The sequence below is a fragment of the Pseudophryne corroboree genome, chromosome 5, assembly GCF_028390025.1.
Source record: "Pseudophryne corroboree isolate aPseCor3 chromosome 5, aPseCor3.hap2, whole genome shotgun sequence".
NCBI classification, from domain to species: domain Eukaryota; kingdom Metazoa; phylum Chordata; class Amphibia; order Anura; family Myobatrachidae; genus Pseudophryne; species Pseudophryne corroboree.
This window is the reverse complement of record NC_086448.1, coordinates 379,264,297-379,288,283: the sequence shown is the minus strand read 5'-3', so window position 1 is coordinate 379,288,283 and position 23,987 is coordinate 379,264,297. Positions and strand designations below refer to the sequence as shown.

The 23,987-nt window shown below is 43.1% G+C and overlaps 1 protein-coding gene across 3 annotated transcripts in view; it reads right to left on the bottom strand.

Moving 5' to 3' along the window:
* TNS3 (tensin 3) overlaps positions 1–23,987 on the bottom strand; it is a 1,058,399-nt gene that overhangs the window by 227,251 nt on the left and 807,161 nt on the right. For all 3 annotated transcript variants that reach the window (XM_063922694.1, XM_063922695.1, XM_063922696.1), the window contains one exon: positions 7,986–9,173. In XM_063922694.1, the coding sequence (XP_063778764.1) occupies positions 7,986–9,173 (1,188 nt within the window). The remainder of the gene's footprint in view (positions 1–7,985; positions 9,174–23,987) is intronic.

Below are 23,987 nucleotides of genomic sequence, written 5' to 3'. Positions count from 1 at the left end.
GACCGTAGGAAGTGAAGGAAACGGCCCAGCTGGAATTCCTCCGTAGGGGCATTCCTGGCCTCACACCAAGCCCCATATTTTCGCCATATAGAGTGATAATGTTGAGCCGTCACATCCTTCCTAGCCTCTATCAGCGTAGGAATGACCTCATCCGGAATGCCTTTTTCTGCTAGGATCCTGCGTTCAACTGCCATGCTGTCAAACGCAGCCGCGGTAAGTCTTGGTACAGACAGGGCCCCTGTTGCACAAGTCCTGTCCTAGAGGCAGAGGCCACGGGTCCTCTGTGAGCATTTCTTGCAGATCTGGATACCAAGTCCTTCTTGGCCAATCCGGAACAAAGAGTATTGTTCTCACTCCTCTTTTCCTTATGATTCTCAGCACCTTGGGTATGAGAGGAAGAGGAGGAAATACATAGACCGACGGGAACACCCACGGTGTCACCAGTGCGTCCACAGCTATCGCCTGAGGGTCTCTTGACCTGGCGCAATATCTCTGCAGCTTTTTGTTGAGGCGGGATGCCATCATGTCCACCTGTGGCAGTTCCCACCGACTTGCAATCTGCATGAAGACTTCTTGATGAAGTCCCCACTCTCCCGGGTGGAGGTCGTGCCTGCTGAGGAAGTCTGCTTCCCAGTTGTCCACTCCCGGAATGAACACTGCTAACAGTGCGCTTACGTGATTCTCAGCCCAGCGAAGAATTCTGGTGGCTTCTACCATCGCCACCCTGCTCCTTGTGCCGCCTTGGCGGTTTACATGAGCCACTGCGGTGATATTGTCTGACTGAATCAGAACCGGTTGGTCGCGAAGCAGGGACTCCGCTTGACGTAGGGCGTTGTATATGGCCCTTTGTTCCAGGATGTTGATGTGAAGGCAAGTCTCCTGACTTGACCACAGCCCTTAGAAATTTCTTCCCCCACCCTCGGAGGCTTGCATCCGTGGTCACCAGGACCCAGTCCTGAATGCCGAATCTGCGACCTTCGAGAAGGTGAGCACTCTGCAGCCACCACAGGAGAGACACCCTGGCCCTGGGGGATAGGGTGATTAACCGATGCATCTGAAGATGTGATCCGGACCACTTGTCCAGTAAGTCCCATTGGAAGGTCCTCGCATGGAACCTGCTGAAGGGAATGGCCTTGTATGATGCCACCATCCTTCCCAGGACTCGAGCGCAGTGATGCACTGACACCTGTTTTGGTTTTAATAGATTTCTGACCAGTGTCACGAGCTCCTGAGCTCTCTCTATCGGGAGATAAACCCTTTTCTGGTCTGTGTCTAGGATCATGCCTAGGAGAGGCAGATGAGCTGTAGGAACCAACTGCGACTTTGGAATATATAGAATCCAGCCGTGTTGCCGTTACACGTCCAGAGAAAGTGATACACTGTTCAGCAACTGCTCTCTTGATCTCGCTTTTATGAGGAGATCGTCCAAGTACGTGATAATAGTGACACCTTGCTTCCGCAGGAGCACCATCATTTCCGCCATTACCTTGGTGAATATTCTCGGGGCCGTGGAGAGACCAAACGGCAACATCTGAAATTGGTAATGACAATCCCGTACCGCAATTCTGAGGTACGCCTGATGAGGTGGATAAATGGGGACATGAAGGTATGCATCCTTTATGTCCCGAGTCACCATAAAATCTCCCCCTTTCAGGCTTGCAATGACCGCTCTTAGCGATTCCATCTTGAACTTGAACCTTTTCAGGTATATGTTCAGGGATTTTAAATTCAATATGGGTCTGACCGAACCGTCTGGTTTCGGGACTACAACATGGTCGAATAATAACCCCCTCCTTGTTGAAGGAGGGGAACCTTGACCACCACCTGTTGAAGATACAATTTGTGAATTGCAGTTAACACTGTTTCCCTCTCGTGGGGGGAAGCCGGCAGGGCCGTCGGTGAGGGGGCATCTTCTCAAAGTCCAGCTTGTATCCCTGAGACACAATATCTATTGCCCAGGGATCTAACAGGGAGTGAACCCACTTGTGGCTGAACTTACGAAGGCGTGCCCCCACCGGGCCTAGCTCCACCTGTGGAGCCCCAGCGACATGCGGTGGATTTTTGTAGAGGCCGGGGAGGACTTCTGTTCCTGGGAACTAGCTGTGTTGTGCATGCCCCCGCCTCTGGCAAGAAAGGACGCACCTCGGACTTTCTTGTTTCTTTGTTCGAAAGGCTGCATTTGATAATGTCGTGCTTTCCTAGGCTGTGCAGGAATATAAGGCAAAATATCAGAATTACCAGCTATAGCTGTGGAGACCAGGTCCGAGAACCCTTCTCCACACAATCCTCAGCCTTCCATATGCCTCTTAAGTCGGCATCATCTGTCTATTGCATATTCTACAGGACACGTCAAGCAGAAATCGACATAGCTTTGACTCTAGGACCCAGTATACTCATGTCTCTTTGGGCATGTTTTATATATATATATATATATATCTCTTAAGACAGCATCTTTAATATATATATCTCTATATATACATATATATATATACCTATATATATATATATATATATATATATATATATATATAGTCCAAGAATAGGAACTCTCCAATACTCAATATGCTTAAGGTATACAGGTTGAGTATCCCTTATCCAAAATGCTTGGGACCAGAGATATTTTGGATATGGGATTTTTCCGTATTTTGGAATAATTAGATACCATAATGAGATATCATGGTGATGGGACCTAAATCTAAGCACAGAATGCATTTATGTTACATATACACCTTATACACACAGCCTGAAGGTAATTATGGCCAATATTTTTTATAACTTTGTGCATTAAACAAAGTGTGTGTACATTCACACAATTAATTTATGTTTCATATACACCTTATACACACAGCCTGAAGGTCATTTAATACAATATTTTTAATAACTTTGTGTATTAAACAAAGTTTGTGTACATTGAGCCATCAAAAAACAAAGGTTTCACTATCTCACTCTCACTCAAAAAAGTCCGTATTTCGGAATATTCCGTATTTCGGAATATTTGGATATGGGATACTCAACCTGTATTTAATCCAATACTCACAGAGAAAAATTGCAAAGCATACATAGATGCATGGCAGGCAGGTCAGCAACGTTTCGGTCCGACAGGACCTTTGTCAAGCATTTCAACATTTCTTTGCCCATAACAAACAAACAGTAAGCAGAGCTAATCGCAGCGGAAGTACATACCTGTCACCGGCTACTCCTTATATACCCTTGTGCCGTCCATATCACCTCGATCCCGGCGTGCGTTCCAGCAATCTCGTGGAACGCAACCGGAAGTGCCCAATACTTCCGGTTCCGGTCATACGCTATGAGCGCGTGATCGAGGTGATATGGACGGCACAAGGGTATATAAGGAGTAGCCGGTGACAGGTATGTACTTCCGCTGCGATTAGCTCTGCTTACTGTTTGTTTGTTTGTTTGTTATGGGCAAAGAAATGTTGAAATGCTTGACAAAGGTCCTGTCGGACCGAAACGTTGCTGACCTGCCTGCCATGCATCTATGTATGCTTTGCAATTTTTCTCTGTGAGTATTGGATTAAATATACCTTAAGCATATTGAGTATTGGAGAGTGCCTATTCTTGGACTATATTACAAAGATCACTCAGGACTTTGGGGATTTTTTGTGTAGTGCACCCCGCAGATGTTCTTCATGATGAGAGTGCTGGACTGTTCTCTAGTACATATATATATATATATATATATATATATACATACTAGGGTCTCAATCTCTGCTGATAAGGTACCTGTCCACGCTGCCACAGCGCTATAAACCCATGCCGACACAATCGCCGGTCTGAGTAGTGTACCAGAATGTGCACGCTATCTGCAGGATCCCTGAGAATAGCGGTTACGTCAGGGCTACCTTTTGGGCAAACGTGACACCCTAGGGGAAGATTCCCACCATATCCTGGCCCTAGTGGGGAAAGGATACTGCCTGAGAATTCTTTGTGGGAAACTGCAGTCTCTTGTCTGGAGATTCCCGCTCTTTTTCATCATGAGAGGAGGGAAATTTACCTCAGCTTTCTTCCCCTTAAACATGTGTACCCTTGTGTCAGGGACAGATGAGTCATCAGTGATATGTAAATCATCTTTTATTACAATAATCATATATTGAATACTTTTCTGCCATCTTGGCTGTAACTTTGCATTATCGTAGTCGACACTGGAGTCAGACTCCGTGTCGATATCAGTGTCTATTATTTTGTCATTGAGAGACTCTGAAGGTCTCTGCGATATAGGGACAGACATGGATAGATTTCCTGTCTGTTCTCTAATCTCTTGTGCAATAAATTCCCCTTAGCACTTAATTACACATATCCAAACAGGTGTCGGCGTTGTCGACGGAGACACCCTCACACACACATTTGCTCCATCTCCTCCTTAGGGGAGCCATTTACCTCAGACATGTCGACACACACGTACCGACACACACCACACTCAGGGAATGCTCATCTGAAGACAATTCCCCCATAAGGCCCTTTGGAGAGACAGAGAGAGAGTATGCCAGCACACACCCCAGTGCTATTAACCCAGGAATAACACAGTAACTTAATGTTAACCCAGTAGCTGCTGTTTATATTGATTTTTGCGCCTAATTATGTGCCCCCCCTCCCCCTCTCTTTTTACCCTCTTCTACCGTGTAACTGCAGGGGAGAGACTGGGGAGCTTCCTCTCAGTGGTGCTGTGGAGAAAAAACATGGCGCTGGTGAGTGCTGAGGAAGAAGCCCCGCCCCCTCGACGGCGGGCTTCTGTCCCGCTTTCATGTACAATTTTGGCGGGGGCTCATAGATATATACAGTGCCCAACTGTATATTATGCAAACTTTTGCCAAAGAGGTCTCTAATTGCTGCCCAGGGCGCCCCCCCCCTGCGCCCTGCACCCTTACAGTGACCGGAGTATGTGGGTGTAGTGTGGGAGCAATGGCGCACAGCTGCAGTGCTGTGCGCTCCCTCTGCCGCCGATTTCGAAGTCTTCTTGCTTCTTTCACCCGGCTTCTTTCTTCCGGCTCTGCGAGGGGGACGGCGGCGCGGCTCCGGGATCGGACGACAAAGGGTGAGATCCTGTGTACGATCCCTCTGGAGATAATAGTGTCCAGTAGCCTAAGAAGCAGGACCTATCTTCAGAGAGTAGGGCTGCTTCTCTCCCCTCAGTCCCACGATGCAGGGAGTCTGTTGCCAGCAGAGCTCCCTGAAAATAAAAAACCTAACAAAATACTTTCTTATAGCAAGCTCAGGAGAGCTCACTAAGTAGCACCCGGCTCGTCCGGCCACAGATTCAAACTGAGGTCTGGAGGAGGGACATAGAGGGAGGAGCCAGTGCACACCAGAACCTAAATTCTTTCTTAAAGTGCCCATGTCTCCTGCGGAGCCCGTCTATTCCCCATGGTCCTTACGGAGTCCCCAGCATCCACTAGGACGTTAGAGAAATATATATATATATATATATATATACACATACATACACACACACACTGTATATTACAAAAAATACCCTTATTGTGCACTATAAAGTAAGCAGCACCACACGGAGGACCCCTGTTATTGGGAACCAATAATAGAACATTCATACAAAATTCCAGAGTGCGCCAGTGAATCCACATTTGAGTGTCCATAAATGTAGCTCTTTAATGTCAGTTTAAGATTATGGTATAAATCTCTCAATACAAAACAGGGAAGGGGTCCTGTAAAGATACCATCTCACCAAAAAAAGTTCACCCAACAAGGGAAAATGGTCAATTGGTAAATCATACCAAAAAGTATTTATTCACAATTAAAAGATAAATCCAGTATAAAATACAAGTAGTTATTTACATTAACATAAAATCAGTAGGCCTAGAGTCAATACAGTGAGGTGTCAGAGATGTTAAACAGCACCACCTTTACCTTATTCAGGTGTGAGCTCAGAAAGGGAAGGGGGGTGGGTGGAGAAATCCTCACAGTACTCGACAATAAGCCTTGAACTGATGCACCCATTATGATGATATTTGGAATTAGGGTGTGAAGTCCAAGGACCCCCCATACATGGAATGATAATCTGGCAGTGTATGGGAGCAAACAATAATTTGTTTGCTCACACATGTCAAAAACGGTCTTTTCAGCTAGTTGGGAAAATCAAATATGTTTGATTATTCCCAACATTCATTGTAATGTATTGGAAAAGTTTCCCCAACTGCAATACACCTCCTTTTTTGCACTGAATTGGTAAAGGCCTACGAGTGCTATACTTAATTATTTCTATAACATATATATGTATCAGCAGCACTCATTGCATAAAAAGACAGATAACACAGCAGGTAGTTTTGGCAAAGTTTCAATGCTCAAATTGCCATTTTTGTCACCAGGAAAGGGGGGTGTTAGTTTGAGTACTGCCTTGCCCTAGGTGGCAGAAAAGCTAGTTTCGGTCCTGACTACACAAATATATATTGGCAAACATTTTAATGTCTTTTATATGTACTGTGTGTGAGGAAAAGCAGAACCATTTCCGTATGTGTGTTCTTTAAAATGAGCCCAAAAGAAGCACTGCAGTTTCAACCCCTCATTTGGTGGCATCTCTTGCTCCATTCACTTGATTAGCCAGTCTCAGGCTACCTAGGCTCCAGACAAAACTATATTATGCAGCTAGAGATTATTTGCAGTACAGTGAAAACTGATAAGGCAATCTGATACCGGAACACAAAAGATTATCTGCAGCTACAAGAACATTTATTATACTAATAACAAAACAGTATATTGTTATCTACACAAAACAGAACTAATGAACATTAAAGAGCCCATTCAGTAGCAGTGTGATAAGGCCAAGTTTTAGAAGATAATAGAGAACAGTAGCAGGACTGGAGAGACTCATATGGGAGGAGACATGCAGAAAAGAGCAGGATACAAAGCACAGCATGATTCTTTGAGGGATGGAACAAATAATAATTGGAAAATTATATTTTTACACACATGAGAACGTACACATTCCATACATATGGTAACCTAGTCCAAATCGAACACATGACCCCACCACTGCAAGGCAGCAATACTAACCACTGTGCCAATTTTAAATTAACAGTAGTCATTCAAAAGAATGGGGGAAAAAATACATTTGTAAAATATTCCAATCAAGAATGAGAGACAACAGGAAATACAGTTGCACAGAATGGAACTAGTATCTCTATTACTTAGATGTTATTCATGAACTCACATATCAACATGATAAACCAACTGAAAAATTATCTATTGCTTATCTGACTGTTAAAATCAAGTCCGTTTAGCATATTATAAATTACAATATCATGAAACCAGTTCAGTAATAACACCCAATAAAATAAGAAAGTACAGTAATGTACATCAAAACTTAAAAATAAATAAATAAACAAACGTTACCAACAATAAGTATATTTTTGTAGGATATGTAATTTTGGCATTATTGTGATTTGCATTTTGCAAATAATTAAATAGTATTTTGCATTCTAGGAAATATAAACATGCAACTGAAGTCACAAAGGTTTGCATCTACAAATGAACAGATTTACTGCACACCATAACAGTATTTGAGATACAACAGGAATCAGCTGTAGATGAATACCTCCGATGACGACTGCTCAATATTTACCCTCAGATAACCATGAAAGTGTTTTTAACAATTGAATAACAACCCTGAGGGATATCCAATTAGCCGTGGTAATTATCTGCAGCCAATTGGTTCACCGGGGCTATCCAATTAGCTCCAATAAGCCGAAGCTTAACTCCGATGCCAGCAGTCGGGGATTATGCTTCAAACAATGCTTATGGGTGATAAAAAAAAAAAAATGTGACCAACACCTGTTTTATGCACCCACGGCACTATCGTGGATAATTGGATACCCACCTTTGTCAAGAAAATCACATAAATATATTGTTGTTTAAATAACTGAATAAATGAATCCTACAATGATAAACTTTACATTTTTAACCAACATTTTAAATAAATAAAAAATGAATTGATAAAACTGAAAATTATTTACCTTCTTGGAAGAGTTTTCTTCTTTTCTCTGCATCTAAAGGCGTATGAAGGTCACGGTTATCAACATCAGTAATAAGTGCATTTGTATTTGTTGCACTAGAATTCATTCGAGTCGGAATTGGTTCAAAAGTTGGATCCAACTCCAAGATTAATTTATTAAGTTGCTCAATTGACTGGTCTATATCCAATGTTGGGGAGGAAGGCATTTCTTCATTCTTCACTTCTATCCCATTAGGTGGATTTTGTGTTGAAGATGCATGCCGGGAGCTTTCTGGAACCTGGTCTGGAGTGAAATTTGACATACTCCTTTGCACAGTATCTTTTCTGCTAAAACTTCTGTTAGATACAGAAGGGACTTTGGACATTTCTGTTGTGTTAGGGGTTGAATGTAATGAGCCATGTACACCAAATCGACTTTCATTATCAGGATAGCTGTATTGATGTGAACTAACCATTTGCTGTTGGCGCACCCAAGTCTGCGTTGAATAGTTGCTTTGTACATAAGGAGGAGGTGGAGCAGTTGGCTGCTGAACTTGCTTTGGTTCATTGATGTTATATGACCTTTCATACATATGGTCAATACTAATACCTAGGTCAGGTGCTAAACTGTGGTTGTGTTCATCTCCAGTGTTACTGCAAAAGCCATCAGACAGCAATGAGTTTTGACTGCTTTTATGGCAACTAAAGTTTCCAAGATTGTTAGAATGTTGCCCTTCTGATGAAGACAAAGTGCCAATGCTGTCAACACTGTGTAAATCGTGATTTGGCATTTCGTCATCTAAAATATCAGTTTCTCTGTCTTTGAGCTTAGTGTTTCCATTCACATGAATTTCAGCAGGGACTATAAGTCGTGTCCCACTGTACTTGTTTTGAGCATCAGTCATATCCTTCTGTGAGCACGTCTGGTTATCTACTCCAAACCCACTAAGTAGTTGGTCCAGTTCTGCCTTCTCTTTTGGACTCAGACCTCTTCTGACTTTTGATACAACCTTTTCTTCTGTTCTTTCTGTCCTTATAGAAGCAGTAGAATGCCCTGAATCACTGCTGACAGACAAAGTATGATCACTATGATCAGGGCTGCTTGTCAAGGGAACCCCAGAGTCAATAACTGTAACAGAGCCATCAGAAAGGCTTTTCTTTCTTACTTTGGCATACAAACTTCCATCAAGAGGGCCTTGTGTGTGGGGAACTGTGAAAGAATAGTGACAAAATTTTTTTTAAAATATTTGCTCTGGAACAGACACATGCAAATATCCATCTAGTATTCAATAAACATGATAACATATTGAACAGGAGTACTGTACGGTCACCATTCCCCTCAAATATACTGTACCCCTACCTATTGTAAGCTGTCCCAGCAGTTAAGACACTCTGAAGCTGCTTCAGAAATGCACACAAATCTGTTTTGTGGATGGAACTTGTGCTTTTGAGCGCTATGCATATTTTACCAGCTACCAGAGATTCTGAGTCATACACATTTCAGTTGCATCTCCAATTGCAGAGTAGGTATACAGTAGCTGAGCGGAAACTGGTTGTTTCCTCAAACAGATCTCTTGCACCAGGTATAGAGCTGCTGAAAATGCACACTGATAGTGATTATGGATACTTTCTCAAGCGGATGAATAGTGGTGGGTTGGCCAACTCCGAGTACAGACACAGATCCGCATTTATTTCAACACACACAATGTGGGCACATCAGCAGACAGCTTGTGTGCAGTAATGGCCCACAGGGTACAGGGGAAATCCCGATGGGCCCCACTGTCAGAGGGCTCACCCCCTCCTCTCGGGATTAGGTTACAGACTATGCACTTGAATAACAGATTATGCATATATTATGCACACCCCTGGGGGGGGGGGGGGGGGGGGGGAATGTGTGTATAATATATGCATAATATATATATATATATATATATATATATATGTATGTATGTATGAATGAATGAATGAATGGAGGCAGTGTATGCATGTATGTATATATGGGAGAGGCATTGTTTTACGGTGTATGTTCTATAGTGCATTGCTGTTATTAAACTGGTACATTATCATGCATGCACTATCAGTACTTACTGTATATATTTTAATAAGAGGCCAAGGCTATACTAATAGTTAGCCAAGTCTCTGTGGTAGCTGGACACACACTTTATGGAGGATATTCACACCACTAAGCATGGGTATCCATCACTGCATTTACCCGGTAGGCCCTTCCTGCTCCAGTAGGACACTGTGTGCAACTATGAATTAGGACCTCTGTTTCATACTATTTTTTGTAATGTTCCTATATAGATATACTAGGCTTTCTTTCTCCACGGAGCCCATCACTGCTATTCTCCATTCAACACAACGGAAAATTGAGAAACACTTTTTAAAAATGCAACATTTGTATATCTGTGTGCAACTGAGTCTCTGAATCAGTATATGAAGTGCTATTATACGATGCAGCAGGCACAGCTTTGTTCCATGTCAAGTTTCATTGTGCTTAATATACAAACTCAGTTGCACAAATATATACAAGTGTCTCATATCAAATTAATCAGCAGAGTCTCCTGGTGCATCCTTGACATGTTGTGTTGTGTTTAAGACGCATTTCGGAAAAGAAAAAACACTTGGCGCTAGCAGAGATGCACAGAACTTGTCAGCTCACTTGCGGCAGCAGTAGCGCCAACCCAGCCAGTGGCACCATGAAGCTGGGAGACGGCAGCAGCAATGGGGAGCAGATGCCCTTTGCTGCGGTGGTGCCCAGAGCAGTGGCTGCCTGAAGACACTCCCCGGGTAAGGTGGCAGTGGTGACAGTGTGCCTTGGCTGGGTATATATATATATATATATATATATATATATAGTAGGTGTATGTATGAATGTATGTATGTATGTATGTATGTATGTATGAATGAATGAGAGAGGCAGTGTATGCATGTATGTATATATGGAGGAGGCATTGTATGTATGCATGTATGTATATACAGTATGTATGAGAGAGTCAGTGTATGTATGAGAGAAACTGTATAAATGTATGAATGTATATATGAGAGAGGCAGTGTATAGATTGGTGGATGGATATGAGACAGAATGAAATAGAAAGACTGAGAAAGGTGTGCGTTGCAGAAATACAAAGAGATAGTATGTACCTTTAAATGTCTCCGTGAGAAAACCCTAGGGGTACTCGTAACTCAGTTTGGGGACCACTGCTCGCAGTGCTATTTTTCTGGAAGAATAGTTTCAGGAACTCTGGGTGGGGGGGTGAAGCTATTTAAAAAAAAACATGCTAATATTTTGAACTTGGTGGCACCTGTCCACTACCTGAAGACCAGGAGCTGCCCCATGCAGTAATTTTCCCAGTTCTCTTACTACCCGGCTAAACTGGGGTCAGTGTGAGGAGCAATCACAAGCGGCAGATTATAACTCATGGTTGGTTCTCCCACTCATATTTCACCTCTGCAGCCATGTAATGCTGCTTAACAAATATAATTATCATAAATTTGATTACAGAACGAGTAGAGCCCAGATAAAATATTCTAGACAGAAGAATCAATTCCTCTGGAAGTGCAATACAGATGTGTCCTCATACATCTTGCCTCAATATGCCACATAGCTGGAGATGCTTGGCGTGAGTGAGCTGACAGGTTCTGTGCAACTTCGTTAGCGTTCTTATTCGCAGCGCTATGCGAATAGGATGCACAAACAGACTCTGCTGATTAAAATTATATGCAGCTGTGCTGATTAAAATGATATGCAGCATGCATATGTTCTGTGTGCGTCTGTGGCTGTAACTGCATACAAAATGGTAGGTTACAGTGTTTTCTGGGAATATACCATTTCGTATACAGTTACAGCCACAGTTGCACAGAGAATATAGTAATGCTGCATGTCATTTTAATCAGCATTAGCTGCTTGTGGGTCCTATGTATTCACATAATGTTGCGAATAGGATGCATTTTAATGGAAAAAGATGCACGTAAAGACGCTAGAAGGTCTGTTTTATGTGCAGGGAGGCTAGATGTAAGTGGACACATCAGTACTTAACATCAATCAAAACCAGACTACTTTGCTATTATAACGTTTAATTATCCTTATGCTGGGTACTTATTATGCAATATATTGCGAGTTGGGCCATTCAGAGATATCGGTTGTGTGTACAACCGTGATCTCTGAATGGCCCAGCAGCACAGCCGGTGCCAATGTATCTTGCAGATACAGTATATCAATAAATTTGGTTGTATGTATAGCCGATTCGCCAGCCACACGTTAGGTCGTCAGCAGCAGCCATTGAATATGTCGTCACAAAATGGGAGGTCATATTCAGACACATCGGCAGTGGATTAGTAAGTGTGTACACACAAGATTGTTTGCGCATACACCATGCCACTCGTTACACCAGTCAGCGGATTGTACGGATAGCTGATCCGTCGGCCAGGTGTGCACCTAGCCTTAATCTTGTACTAAACTTGCACTTACTTACTTGCACAAGCAGTACACATCCTTAAATACCTATTCAATGTATAGGACATTAATGAAAGGGCAAGTCTTCTTAAATCCTTAACTGCAGAAATTAGGTGATCCCTCATTCTGGTTAGGACTACACTGACCAAAAAGATCCTATTATCCAATTTACTGCATTTGGGCCAGACCTTCCCAATTATCCTATTAATTGCAGGTTTTAGTAAACTAGAAGCAGCAGTGTCCTATTATATCTGGATGGACAGCAGATTACAGGCCCCTAGGAAAATACATTGTCTTGAGACCTATCCCTCCTCCACCTCCCACTTTTTAGATAAAACAATGGATACAATTTATTGAACAGAAAAGAAAATCTGACATAAACAATAGGTTCTGACCACATGCGGCTGCAAATCTGTTTATAAAAAAAATAAAAAAAAACAAGCCATGAGTTATACAACAGCCCCTTCATGTAACATGCTATAACTACAACCTCCATTATCTGTAAAGACTACTCTTATGCTAAGTTCACTATTTTTTTTAATTATCGTCATTGAGAAGTGTATATAATTTTATTTGCTCCCCCTTTCTCACGTTTGCTTTTTACATTTTTTTATTTAGATTAATTTACAAAATAAAAAAACTAAATTTCCCTACTTATAGTAACTGTACTGTGGAAAGTTTGTGATCATGCTACATTTATTATTATTACTAATAACAACAACAACAACAACAACATAAACTGTAGCAGCAGCAAGAACTGTAGAGCTTTACAATAGAAAACAAACGGTATAGTTAAACTTCAGCAATTATTTCGTTTTTTCCTTTGTGGTTTTTGAAAATTCCAGTTAAGAGATCCTGAATGACTTGGCTAAATGGGAGTGGCATGATATGTCGACACAATTTTTTTTTACACAATCATAATTGATCATGTTGAAGTTCATCATGTAGATGAAATGTTGATTTGTTGGAATGTCGACATATTGTCCCTAATGGCCCAGCAGTAACTTACTAGCTCTAGACAGCTATAGCAGTCATGTGAGTATGACATCGGATGTCTTCTGCCCTAACCCTTAGTCCTACCCCTCCTGTCATACAGCCTAAAGGCCCATACACACTGGTCGATGTATCGGCCGTTCTCTTGAACGGCCGATACATCGCAGGACCGTCGGGCAGTGTGTACGGGCGATACGTCTGTGAACACCGTCGTTCACAGACGTATCGCGTTGGCCGCGCAGCACAGCCGACAGCCAATGTATCTAACGATATATTGGCCCGTCGCTGTGTGTGTACGGGGCGGTCGTCCGACCGCCCGTACACATGCTACGGCGGCCGGCGGTGATTGACAGGTGAACTGGGCGGGCGCGAGCGCCCGCCCGCCCAGTTCATGACGTCAGTCCCGCGACGGATCGGGCTGTGTGTATGCACAGCACACTGCCCGATCCGTACATAGATATATCTGCAGATCAATTGATCTGCAGATATATCTACTAGTGTGTACCCACCTTAAGCCTAATGCTGTCATTCTGGCATACATCCTCCTTGGTCTCTCTCACCTCTGGGCAGCATGTAAAAGTTAGAACGTAGATATTCTTTAAAAATGCTGAAGTATGTATCTGAATGTACAAGGGCAAACGCAATGAAATTCTGCTTGGTGTGTCTTTAGACACTACCATAAATGGCTCCTTCGAAACTTGCCCTAGCCCCATGATAAGTGGAGAATCTCCAACAGTGTAAGACCTAAAAATGTGAGTGATTAAGCTTCTAAGTTTGCAAACAGTTCAGTGACATGTCCACAACAATGGGGGTAATTCTGAGTTGATCGCAGCAGGAACTTTGTTAGCAGTTGGGCAAAACCATGTGCACTGCAGGGGAGGCAGATATAACATGTGCAGAGAGAGTTAGATTTGGGTGTGGTGAGTTAAATCTGCAATCTAAATTGCAGTGTAAAAATAAAGCAGCCAGTATTTACCCTGCACAGAAACAAAATAACCCACCCAAATCTAACTCTCTCTGCAAATGTTATATCTGCCCCCCCCCCCTGCAGTGCACATGGTTTTGCCCAACTGCTAAAATATTTCCTGCTGCGTTCAACTTGGAATTACCCCCCATACCAATAACACACGCCCATAAAACGGTCCACCGCTGTGTGTCTGACTATCCACCGCTCATATATTTCACAACTTGTGTCTCAAATGCAACTGAGCCTCTGTGCGTACACACAGTTTAACACATGCGCCATAGGATTTTTTAATCACTCGCAGCAGCAAAAAATAGCTGACAGTGAACATCAGCACTCAGAACCAGGCTTTAAGCATCTACACTTTGCTTCATGTAGACTAAACCGAAGATAATTATCTGGAAAACCTTTTGCATAACTTAGACATTATGGCCATGTTATACTGTAATACCGTCCTCTTGAATAGTTCTCCTGGACTTCTTGATCTGTTGTGCTATTGGGTGGCTTAATTTGAATTAGGGGTACTATTGTGTGGCCACGTCCCTTCCTTGTGACACCATACCCTTTTTTGCAGCGTGAGCGCTGTCCCTTTATTACATATGGGAGGGAGCGCCGAACACCCTAGCATCGGTCCTGCCTGCATGTTTTGTTTTTCAGTAAAGTTACAATTGGCCGATAGCTGAAATTACTACTCAATTACAACTACTCAGGCTCTATTATAAAATGCAACCTAACACACACACACGCACACACAGTTTTGTGACTATTTTAAACCATTGCCTCAAGTAAATGTTCAATCACATGCTTCCTGGGTCCAGCTGGTGCATAGCCTCTACACATTAAATGCATGGCCTTACAAAACAAACAGTTCTGCAACTAGTACTGTTTAAAGTACCTTAAAAGACACAGACACAAATACTTAACTGCTAAAGAGTTACCTCTATTATTAACTAGGTACACTGGGGGGGGGGGGAACGAAGAAAAAAAAACTGAACAGTTATTTGTAGTGTTTGGTGTCAAAAGGTCAACAGAGGAAGAACTGAAAACAAGCTTGGAATCAAAACTGTTCCCAGTGTCCATTCTTTTGTGACATAAACACATGCCTCTCCTCCCCCCTGGCTTTAAGCAGGTACCTTGTCTCAGCAAATAATATTGTGACACATAAATTAAATTCAATAAAATTACTTAAATAACATTTATTTATTTTTAGCATTTTCAAATCAATATATGAATATGGTAGAATTATTTTGTTGAGAAAACGTATCTACTGTCATACTCCAGTATTGTTTGGTCTGCTTAAGTATAAGTTCTTATTGCAAAGGATAACTATAAGGTATTGTTGCAAATGTGCAAAGTGTCAACTATAAAATGATCAAGTTGCATTTTTTTTTCTTCTACATTTTGGAAGATAATAGGGTTAATTCCATGAGGTAAAGGCAAGTCACTGAAAGCAAGCTGCAGCAGGCAAGTCGCAATGTACTGATAAGCACAATTTTGACTCCATAAACGACAAGAAGAAATCAGCCTCTGAGAAACATCCAGCTAATACCCCTTTCCCATCTACAATGCGGGTCGCAGCCGGGTTGGTGACGCTGCTGGTAACGCGGCAGGGGCGGCGCTGGGAATCCCATGATCTCCCAGCGCTGCCCTGTGATCTCCCAGCGCCGCCCATCCATACAGTGTAAACGGGAGCCGCGTCGCATCAACACGGCTTCCATTTACACTACACCTTACTCAGATCATTCCCGTGTCCTACCCAGGTAGCTACCCCGGTAGGATTCCCGGGTCACTTGATCCGGGTTTTTCCTGAGGGAGCCGTTTCCACTAGCAAAAAACACGTATAAATGCGCGCCCCCGTGCATTTACCCGTGTTTTTTGAGCTAGTGGAAAAGGGCCAAACAAAACAAATACAACAAAGTGTCCCTCTGGCGTTGATTAAATGATTCAATATTTAAAAAAATCGCAAAATTGTCTGCATGCAGCTTACTATGCAAAAAGGGACTCCTCTACCCTTTCACTATAATCCACTGAAAAAAACACAAAGCACAGATAGCGCTAGCAGACTTACTATTTTAAAAAAGTTTTATTTATCTTGAATCATACATTTCATTTATAGCTCCTTTCTATACCTCTATATAAATTTAAAATAATTTATTACTATCTCACAATATGTAAAACATAGCAATTTTAAATTGCTATGTTTTACATTGCCATATTGTGAGATAGTAATAAATCACCAGGTGCCATTCTGGGGGTACTGATAGGTAATTCAACTTGGTCCTTATGGTGACATTAATAAATATGAAACATTCCACTGTTAAACATGAAATGAGGTGAGTAGTCAATAGAAAACATGCAAAGATGACACTGTATTCTCTAGTTCAAGGTTACAAGACACAATGTTGTTTGCAAACTGCGCAAATTGATTAAATTTCCATTAACTAGAAGTACCACAGTTCATTAAGCAAAATATAAGATTGGAATATATACGTTATGGTAATAACTTACCGTTGATAACGGTATTTCTCCTAAGTCCACAGGATCCACAGGATAACAATGGGATATGATGAAGCGACAGCGGATTTGCACAAATCGGTCAATGCTTTCCGGCCTCCCAGCATGCAATGGGCCCGTCCATATATCCCCACCTGCTGGCTCAGGCAAATCAGTTGTATTCCAAAGCTCAAGGCAGGAGCATCATAGATAGCCCTAATCAGGCGATAGGAACACACATGCACACCCTTCCGTACAAGAAGGTAGAGGTTAGTGAGTAAAAGGATCCTCAAATCAGGTGCATCAGGGTGGGATCCCTGTGGATGCTGTGGACTTAGGAGAAATACAGTGATCAATGGTATGTTCTTACCATAACGTATATTTCTCCGGCAGGGTAAACAGGTTATCCACATGATAACAATGGGATTTTCCAAAGCAATTTAGTGGTGGGGACGCTCCTGATTGGACAGGAGAATCCTTCGCCTGAAATTAGCGTCATGAGAGGCAAAGGTATCCATGGCATAATGTCTAATGAATGTGTTAATGGAAGACCATGTGGCTGCCTTACATATTTGTTCTGCTGAAGCACCACATTGTGCTGCCCATGATGGACCTACACATTATGAGTAGAGTGAGCAGAGACATTAGCCGGAACAGGAAGATCAGCTTGAGAATATGCTTCTGAATTCGTCATCCGAAGCCATCTTGCCAGTGTCTGCTTATCAGCAGGCCATCCTCTTGTGAAATCCGTAGAGAATGAAATGAGAATGTCTTTCTGATGGCACTGGTACGATCCACGTAGATCCTTAATACACGGACCACATCCAGCGATGCATCTCCCGCAGAAAGGCCCGGTACCTGAAAATCCGGGACTACAATTTTTTCATTAAGGGGGAATTTAGACACCACCTTCGGAAGATACCCAGATTTAGTTCTTAGTACTACTTTATCTGCTTAAAAAAATCAGAAATGGAGAACGACATGATAAAGCCCCTACATCTGAAACTCTTCTAGCTGACGCCATAGCCAGTAGACAGAGAACGTTCGCTGTCAACCATTTAAGATCCACTTTATTAAGTGGTTCAAATGGGGCAACTTGAAGGGCTTTCAGGACTAGACTTAAGTCCCAAGGTACTATAGGAGGAACAAAAGGAGGTTGAATGCGCAGCATTCCCTGCAAAAAAGTAAGTCGGCAATTTTCTTTTGGAACCATACAGTCAATGCCGACACTTGCACTCTCATGGAAGCCACCTTCAAACCTTTATCCATTCTTCACTGAAGGAAAGCTAAGACCCTGGAATCTCTGAAAAGACTTAGGGTCCATTTTCCATTAACTGCACCAATGAATATAGGCTTGCCATATTCGGTGATAAATGCGAGCTAAGGAAGATTTCCTTGCTCTGAGCATAGTTTGAATTAGCTGTTTGACTTCAGGATAGAGGTTTCAAGAGCCACGCCATCAAAAACAGTCGATCCAGATGTCTGTGATAACAAGGACCCTGCATCAGTAGATCTGGATGTTGAGGGAGTAGAAGTGGATCATCCATCAACATTCTCTGCAGATCTGTGTACCAATGCCTTCTGGGCCAGGACAGAGCACCTTTCCCTTGCTTTATCTTTCTCACCACCCTTGGTGACTTAAGTGACTGGAGGAAAAACATAAGCCAGATGAAAGTCCCATCTCACCGACAGGGCACCCACAAAGATCGCTCTGGGATCCTTTGTTCTTGACCCATATGCGAGCACTTTGTTGTTCAGACGGGATGCCATGAGATCTATATCTGGCAACCCCCACTTGTCTACTAGAGTCTGCAAGACCTCTGGGTGTAGAGACCATTCACTTGCCCGAATGGCGTGTCGACTGTGAAAGTCAGCTTCCCAGTTTAGGACTCCCGGAACGAACACTGCGGACAAGGCTGGATGAAGAAGTTCTTCCCCCTTTAGTATGTGACTTACCTCCTTCATCGCTTTTCGGCTGCGAGTTCTTCCCTGATGGTTGAGGTACGCTACTGTCGTTGCATTGTCCGAACGGATCTGGACCGGTATTCCCCAAAGATTGTCCTTTCCCTGAATCAGTGCCATGTGTATGGCCCGAAGTTCCAATATATTTATTGGCAGGCAACCTTCTTCCTTGGTCCATTGCCCCTGGACACACAACCTTCCTGACACTGCTCCCCAGCCCTGGAGACTGGCATCTGTCATCAGAATTTCCCAATCTGATATCCAAAAGGGTCTCCCCTTGTCCAGATGGGATGTCTGTAGCCACCAGGCTAATGACCTTCTTACTTCTATCGTAAGAACCATAGTTTGTGTTTTTATCGTCTGAAGCAACCCATTCCTTTTGTCAAGAATCAGACGCTGCATAGGCCTCAAGTGTAATTGTGTATACTCCACCATGTCGAATGTTGACACCATCAAACCCATCACACGCAATGCTGTGTGAATGGACACCTTTTGACAGTGTAGCAAATCCTGAATCCTTGACTGAACCTTGGATATCTTGTTCAGAGGTAGCATTACTCTCTGAAGAGTTGAATCCAGTACAGTTCCCAAGTGAGTCATCCGCTGTGACGGAACCAGAGACGATTATGCCCAATTTATGAACCACCCGTGCTTCTGCAGACACGTTATTGTCTGCTGCAGATGACATAGGAGCAATTCCTGCAAGGATTAAAAGATCGTTGAGGTATGGAAAAGATCTTATCCCCTGTTGTCGGGGATAAGCTTCCATTATCATCATAATCTTGATAAATACTCTGGGGGCTGTGGCTAACCCAAAAGGTAAGGCCTGGAACTGAAAATGCTGTTGGAGGATAGCGAACCTGAGATAGCACTGATGGGACAGTGCTATAGGAACATGTAGATAAGCATCCTGTATATCCAGGGATATAATATAATCCCCTGGCTCCATGGCCAAAATGATGGAACGTAACGTCTCAAAGTGAAACAGAGGTACCCAAATGTATTTGTTCAGCACTTTGAGATTGAGAATGGGCCGAAATGACCCATTTGGCTTCTGAACTAATAACAGGTTCGAGTAAAAACCCTGTCCTCATTGTGCAGGAAGAACTGGAATGACTGCTCCTGACTGAAGCAATTTCTGAACTACCTCTTGCAAAGCCCTGGCCTTCGTCTCTACCCGAGACGGGCTGGTACAAAAAAACCTTCAAGGAGGGTACTTCTTGAAAGCAAAACCTAGAGATACCGCTTCCTGCACTCAGGCATCTGTTATAGACTGATGCCAGATCTGTGCAAACTGAAGAAGTCGGGCCCCCAGGTGGGGGCCTGCACCATCAGGCTGATGGCTTATCTGTTTTACCAACCGGTCCTCTGGTAGCCCAACACATTTTAGTCTTTAGACTTGTTGTATTGGGACTGCCTGCTATCACTTTTACCCTTCTCTTTTCCTTGAGACCGAAAGGCCGGAACTTTAGGTTTGAAATTGTATGTGGAGGAAACTTGACCTTCTTGGAGTCTGCTTCTAACTCCAAAATATCTGTCAATTCTTTACAAAAAAGAATATCTCCAGAAAAGGGCAGAGAGTCCAAAACCTTCTTAGATTCTGAATCAGCATTCCACGTACGTAGCTAAACTGCTCTGCGAGCAGCTATTGTTGAAGCTGATGTCCTGGAGGCAATAGTACCCATATCCAATGCTGCTTCTTCCAAGAACATTGCAGCCTGTTTTATATGTGCTATATGGCATTTTTGCTCTCTAGATGCTATTACAAAATCCCCCTCCAGTGCACCAGCCCAGGCAGCCACTGCCTTTGCCATCCAAGCTGAAGCCATGGCTGGCCTTATGACTGGCCAGACAGGTAAAAAATGTTTTTTTGAAAACCATCCACTCTCCTATCCGTGACATCATTTAATGATGTTGAAGGCAAAGGTAATGTAGATTTTCGCACTAATCGAATCACATGCTTACCTCCCTTTTTAAACAATCCCCAGCTGGAAGAGGATAATTGGAATTACATTTCTTAGGAATTTTAAACCTATTAGGCATAGCCCAAGCCTCTTCCAAGATTTCCATCAGCTGTTCTGACCATGGAAACTCAGTCTTAACTGTTTTGGGACGTTTAAACACAGGTGCCTTGGTTTTTAACGCAGGCTCTGCTAAATCCTCTAAGGATAGAATGGCTTTCATTGCTTTAATTAACTCAGCTATATCCATTGAGCTGAGACCTTCCTCCTCCTCTTCGTATGCTGAAGTAGAATTTATTGAGCTTTCATCATCCGATGAATCCTCATCTGAACCATGTGTAGCCTGTGAGGATGAAGATTTACTTACCACCTGCTTATCAGCCTGTTTCTTTTGAGAGGCTGCTGCTGCTGGAAGTGATACGCCAGAAGTGGGAAGCTGCATGTAAGGGTTAATCGTGCAACCTATCCCCGGTACAGGAGTTGGAGGAATGATCCGTTCAGCTATACTGGATAAAGTCTGTGCAAACATAGCCCAAGGTGGATCAACCTGCACCTGAATCTGTCTTGTATTTTTCAAGAACCCCTGGTGAAAGCTAAAACAATTTGCACACAAACCATCCTGAACCAGATCCTAAGAGGATAACACAGCTTTGCAAGAAAAACATGATATGAGTGTTGGTGTTGCTGTGAGTGTATATTCCTCACCTTTGCCGCTCTTAGACATGATAAATAATCAACACAGTATACTAAACAATTTGTGACTGTAATCACTTTAAGTTTTTTAAAGTGACATACAATCCGACCCTACCCATGCACCAGCATTGAGGATCATAATAAACAACACTGACAGAATACAGTAAAGTCAGCAGTCAGTCACATGTTATACATTAGTATAATAAGCAATATGAGCACATCAACTACAGCTACATTTCATGTATTTAGGAGAACATATTACTGAATCATGTTTAAACAGATCTACCGTATTCAGATGCACTGCGAAAGAAACAACAGTAAATGTATACAGTCTCATACGCAATAGGCTCTTATCTAACTATTCATACTCAAATAGGTAGATAGAGAATTAGTGCTGTATTACCCGTACTCCATAGAATTGGATACAGGGAAACTCACCTCGCTTCCAGGACCGATCAATACGTTAGCGAACGTTGAGTGGATCCAGACGCTACTAGTGTACACTGCCGCTCCATGAACATATAGTGAACACAGACGCTCAGTGAACACAGAAGCACCAGTCACACAGCCGCCTATGCTGTGACTGGATCCCCTTTGTGTACAGCGCCTGAGACGGAAGTGGGAGTCAGTTCATGGCGGGAGACTCGGAGGAAACTGGTCATGAACCGGGGAGAGGGGCGACCAGGAGAGCGTCTAACTCCCCACTGCTGACATCAAAGCTAGGGATCGCGGCCTCATACTATTCCTGGAGCCTATGATCCCTAAGGCCTAGCACTGGTGCACCCGAGGTGGCAGCCGCATCAGCGACTGTTTAGTAGTCTTTTCCAAAACAGTGTGGATGTGTCTGTATTCCCCTTCTAAGCGGAACCGATGCCTTACCTTCTCCCCGTGCTCCGGCCACAGCCTGGTAACGTCTGCTGGACCTGCTAGTATATCCGACACAGACGCCCACCGAAACAGCACTGTACTTGTGGGTAAGCGTGGTCATGACCTGGCGGAGAGTTGTTGGAGCGACTCTTTCTAAGGTACGTATTAGACGCTGTTTAGAAAGATTGTTTAGAAAAAATAGTAAGACTATAAAAATAAAATAAGAAAGCTTAGGGCTGCTAAAACCAGCAGCCCTCTGACCATGCTCCGGCTCCTGCCGCACCAAACAAAAAACTGGATATGAATGCATATGAATACAAAATTATACAAAATATCCAATATACGGTATATACTCAGAGACAACTATAAAAAAAATAGATGGTCAGAAAATGGCTGATACTTAAGTGAGAGTCTATAAAAAATAAAAACAAAACACAAATATGCACTGTGGCTTCTGTAAAACCAACCATGGTTAATTTTTCTAGAGTGTATCAGATTTTTATGTACAAATGTGTTCTATACCACCAGAGCCGGCCCTAGGTATAGGCAAACTAGGCAATTGCCTAGGGCATCTGGTATGCCTAGGGGCATCAGCAGCTTCTGCTGATTAAAATGATATGCGGCATGCCTATATTCTGTGTGTAGCATTTCGTATGCAGATACAGCCACAGTCGCACACAGTATATAGGCATGCTGCATATCATTTTAATCAGCAGAAGCTGCTTGTGTATCCTAGCCACATAGTAATGCAAATAAGATGCATTTTCATAAAAAATAGGCACCCGACGTTAGCAGAGCTGCCAGTTGACTCACGCTGGGAACTACATGTGTCATTATGTGTATAAGGGCATTAATAATGTGTAACATATGTGTAAGGAGCACTATGTGTGTCATTGTGTGTATAAGGGCATTAATAATGTGCGGCATATGTGTAAGGACAAATGTGCACACTGTTCTTATTTAAATTACAGGGGGTAGGAAAAAAAAAAAAGACTGCTATGGGTGGGGGGTGATGGTGCTGGGAAAGGGGTGCAGGGTCAGAGGCGGAACTAGCGGTGGTGCTAGGGGGCACCAGCCAAAATCTTGCCTAGGGCATCATATTGGTTAGGGCCGGCTCTGTATACCACACACATCACATAAAACATTTTCTCTGAAATACCACCACACCCACCCAAGGCTGCACTGTGATTGGCAGTGATTTCCTTTTGGAAATTCTACTTATCAGTTACAGACACTACAGGCAGTCCCATTGGTAGGTGTGTCCTCCTTCTGGGACTGCTAGGCCTGGCTGCAATAATCAGAGAGCATGCTTTCAGTTGGAAGCCACTCCCTGCCTTTCATGCAGCCCATGCCAGCTTCAATGGGCTACAGCCAATGCACACCATAGAAGCCGGAGTTTTGCGCGTGCACTGCAGCTCGTGCACATGCGCCACTCCCAGCACCTGCAAGATCCATTGCGCAGGTGCCAGGACCCGGTGGTCTCGTCACCTCTCCGGGCACAGGGGTAGTGGTAGTCCCTCTCATGCAAGAAGGTAGCCGCCGCTACTGTGCACCAAGTTCCAAAAATGCAAGATTGTTTATGATTGGGTGCAATCATCCTATAATAAAACTGCATCCAATTACGTCTCACGTCAC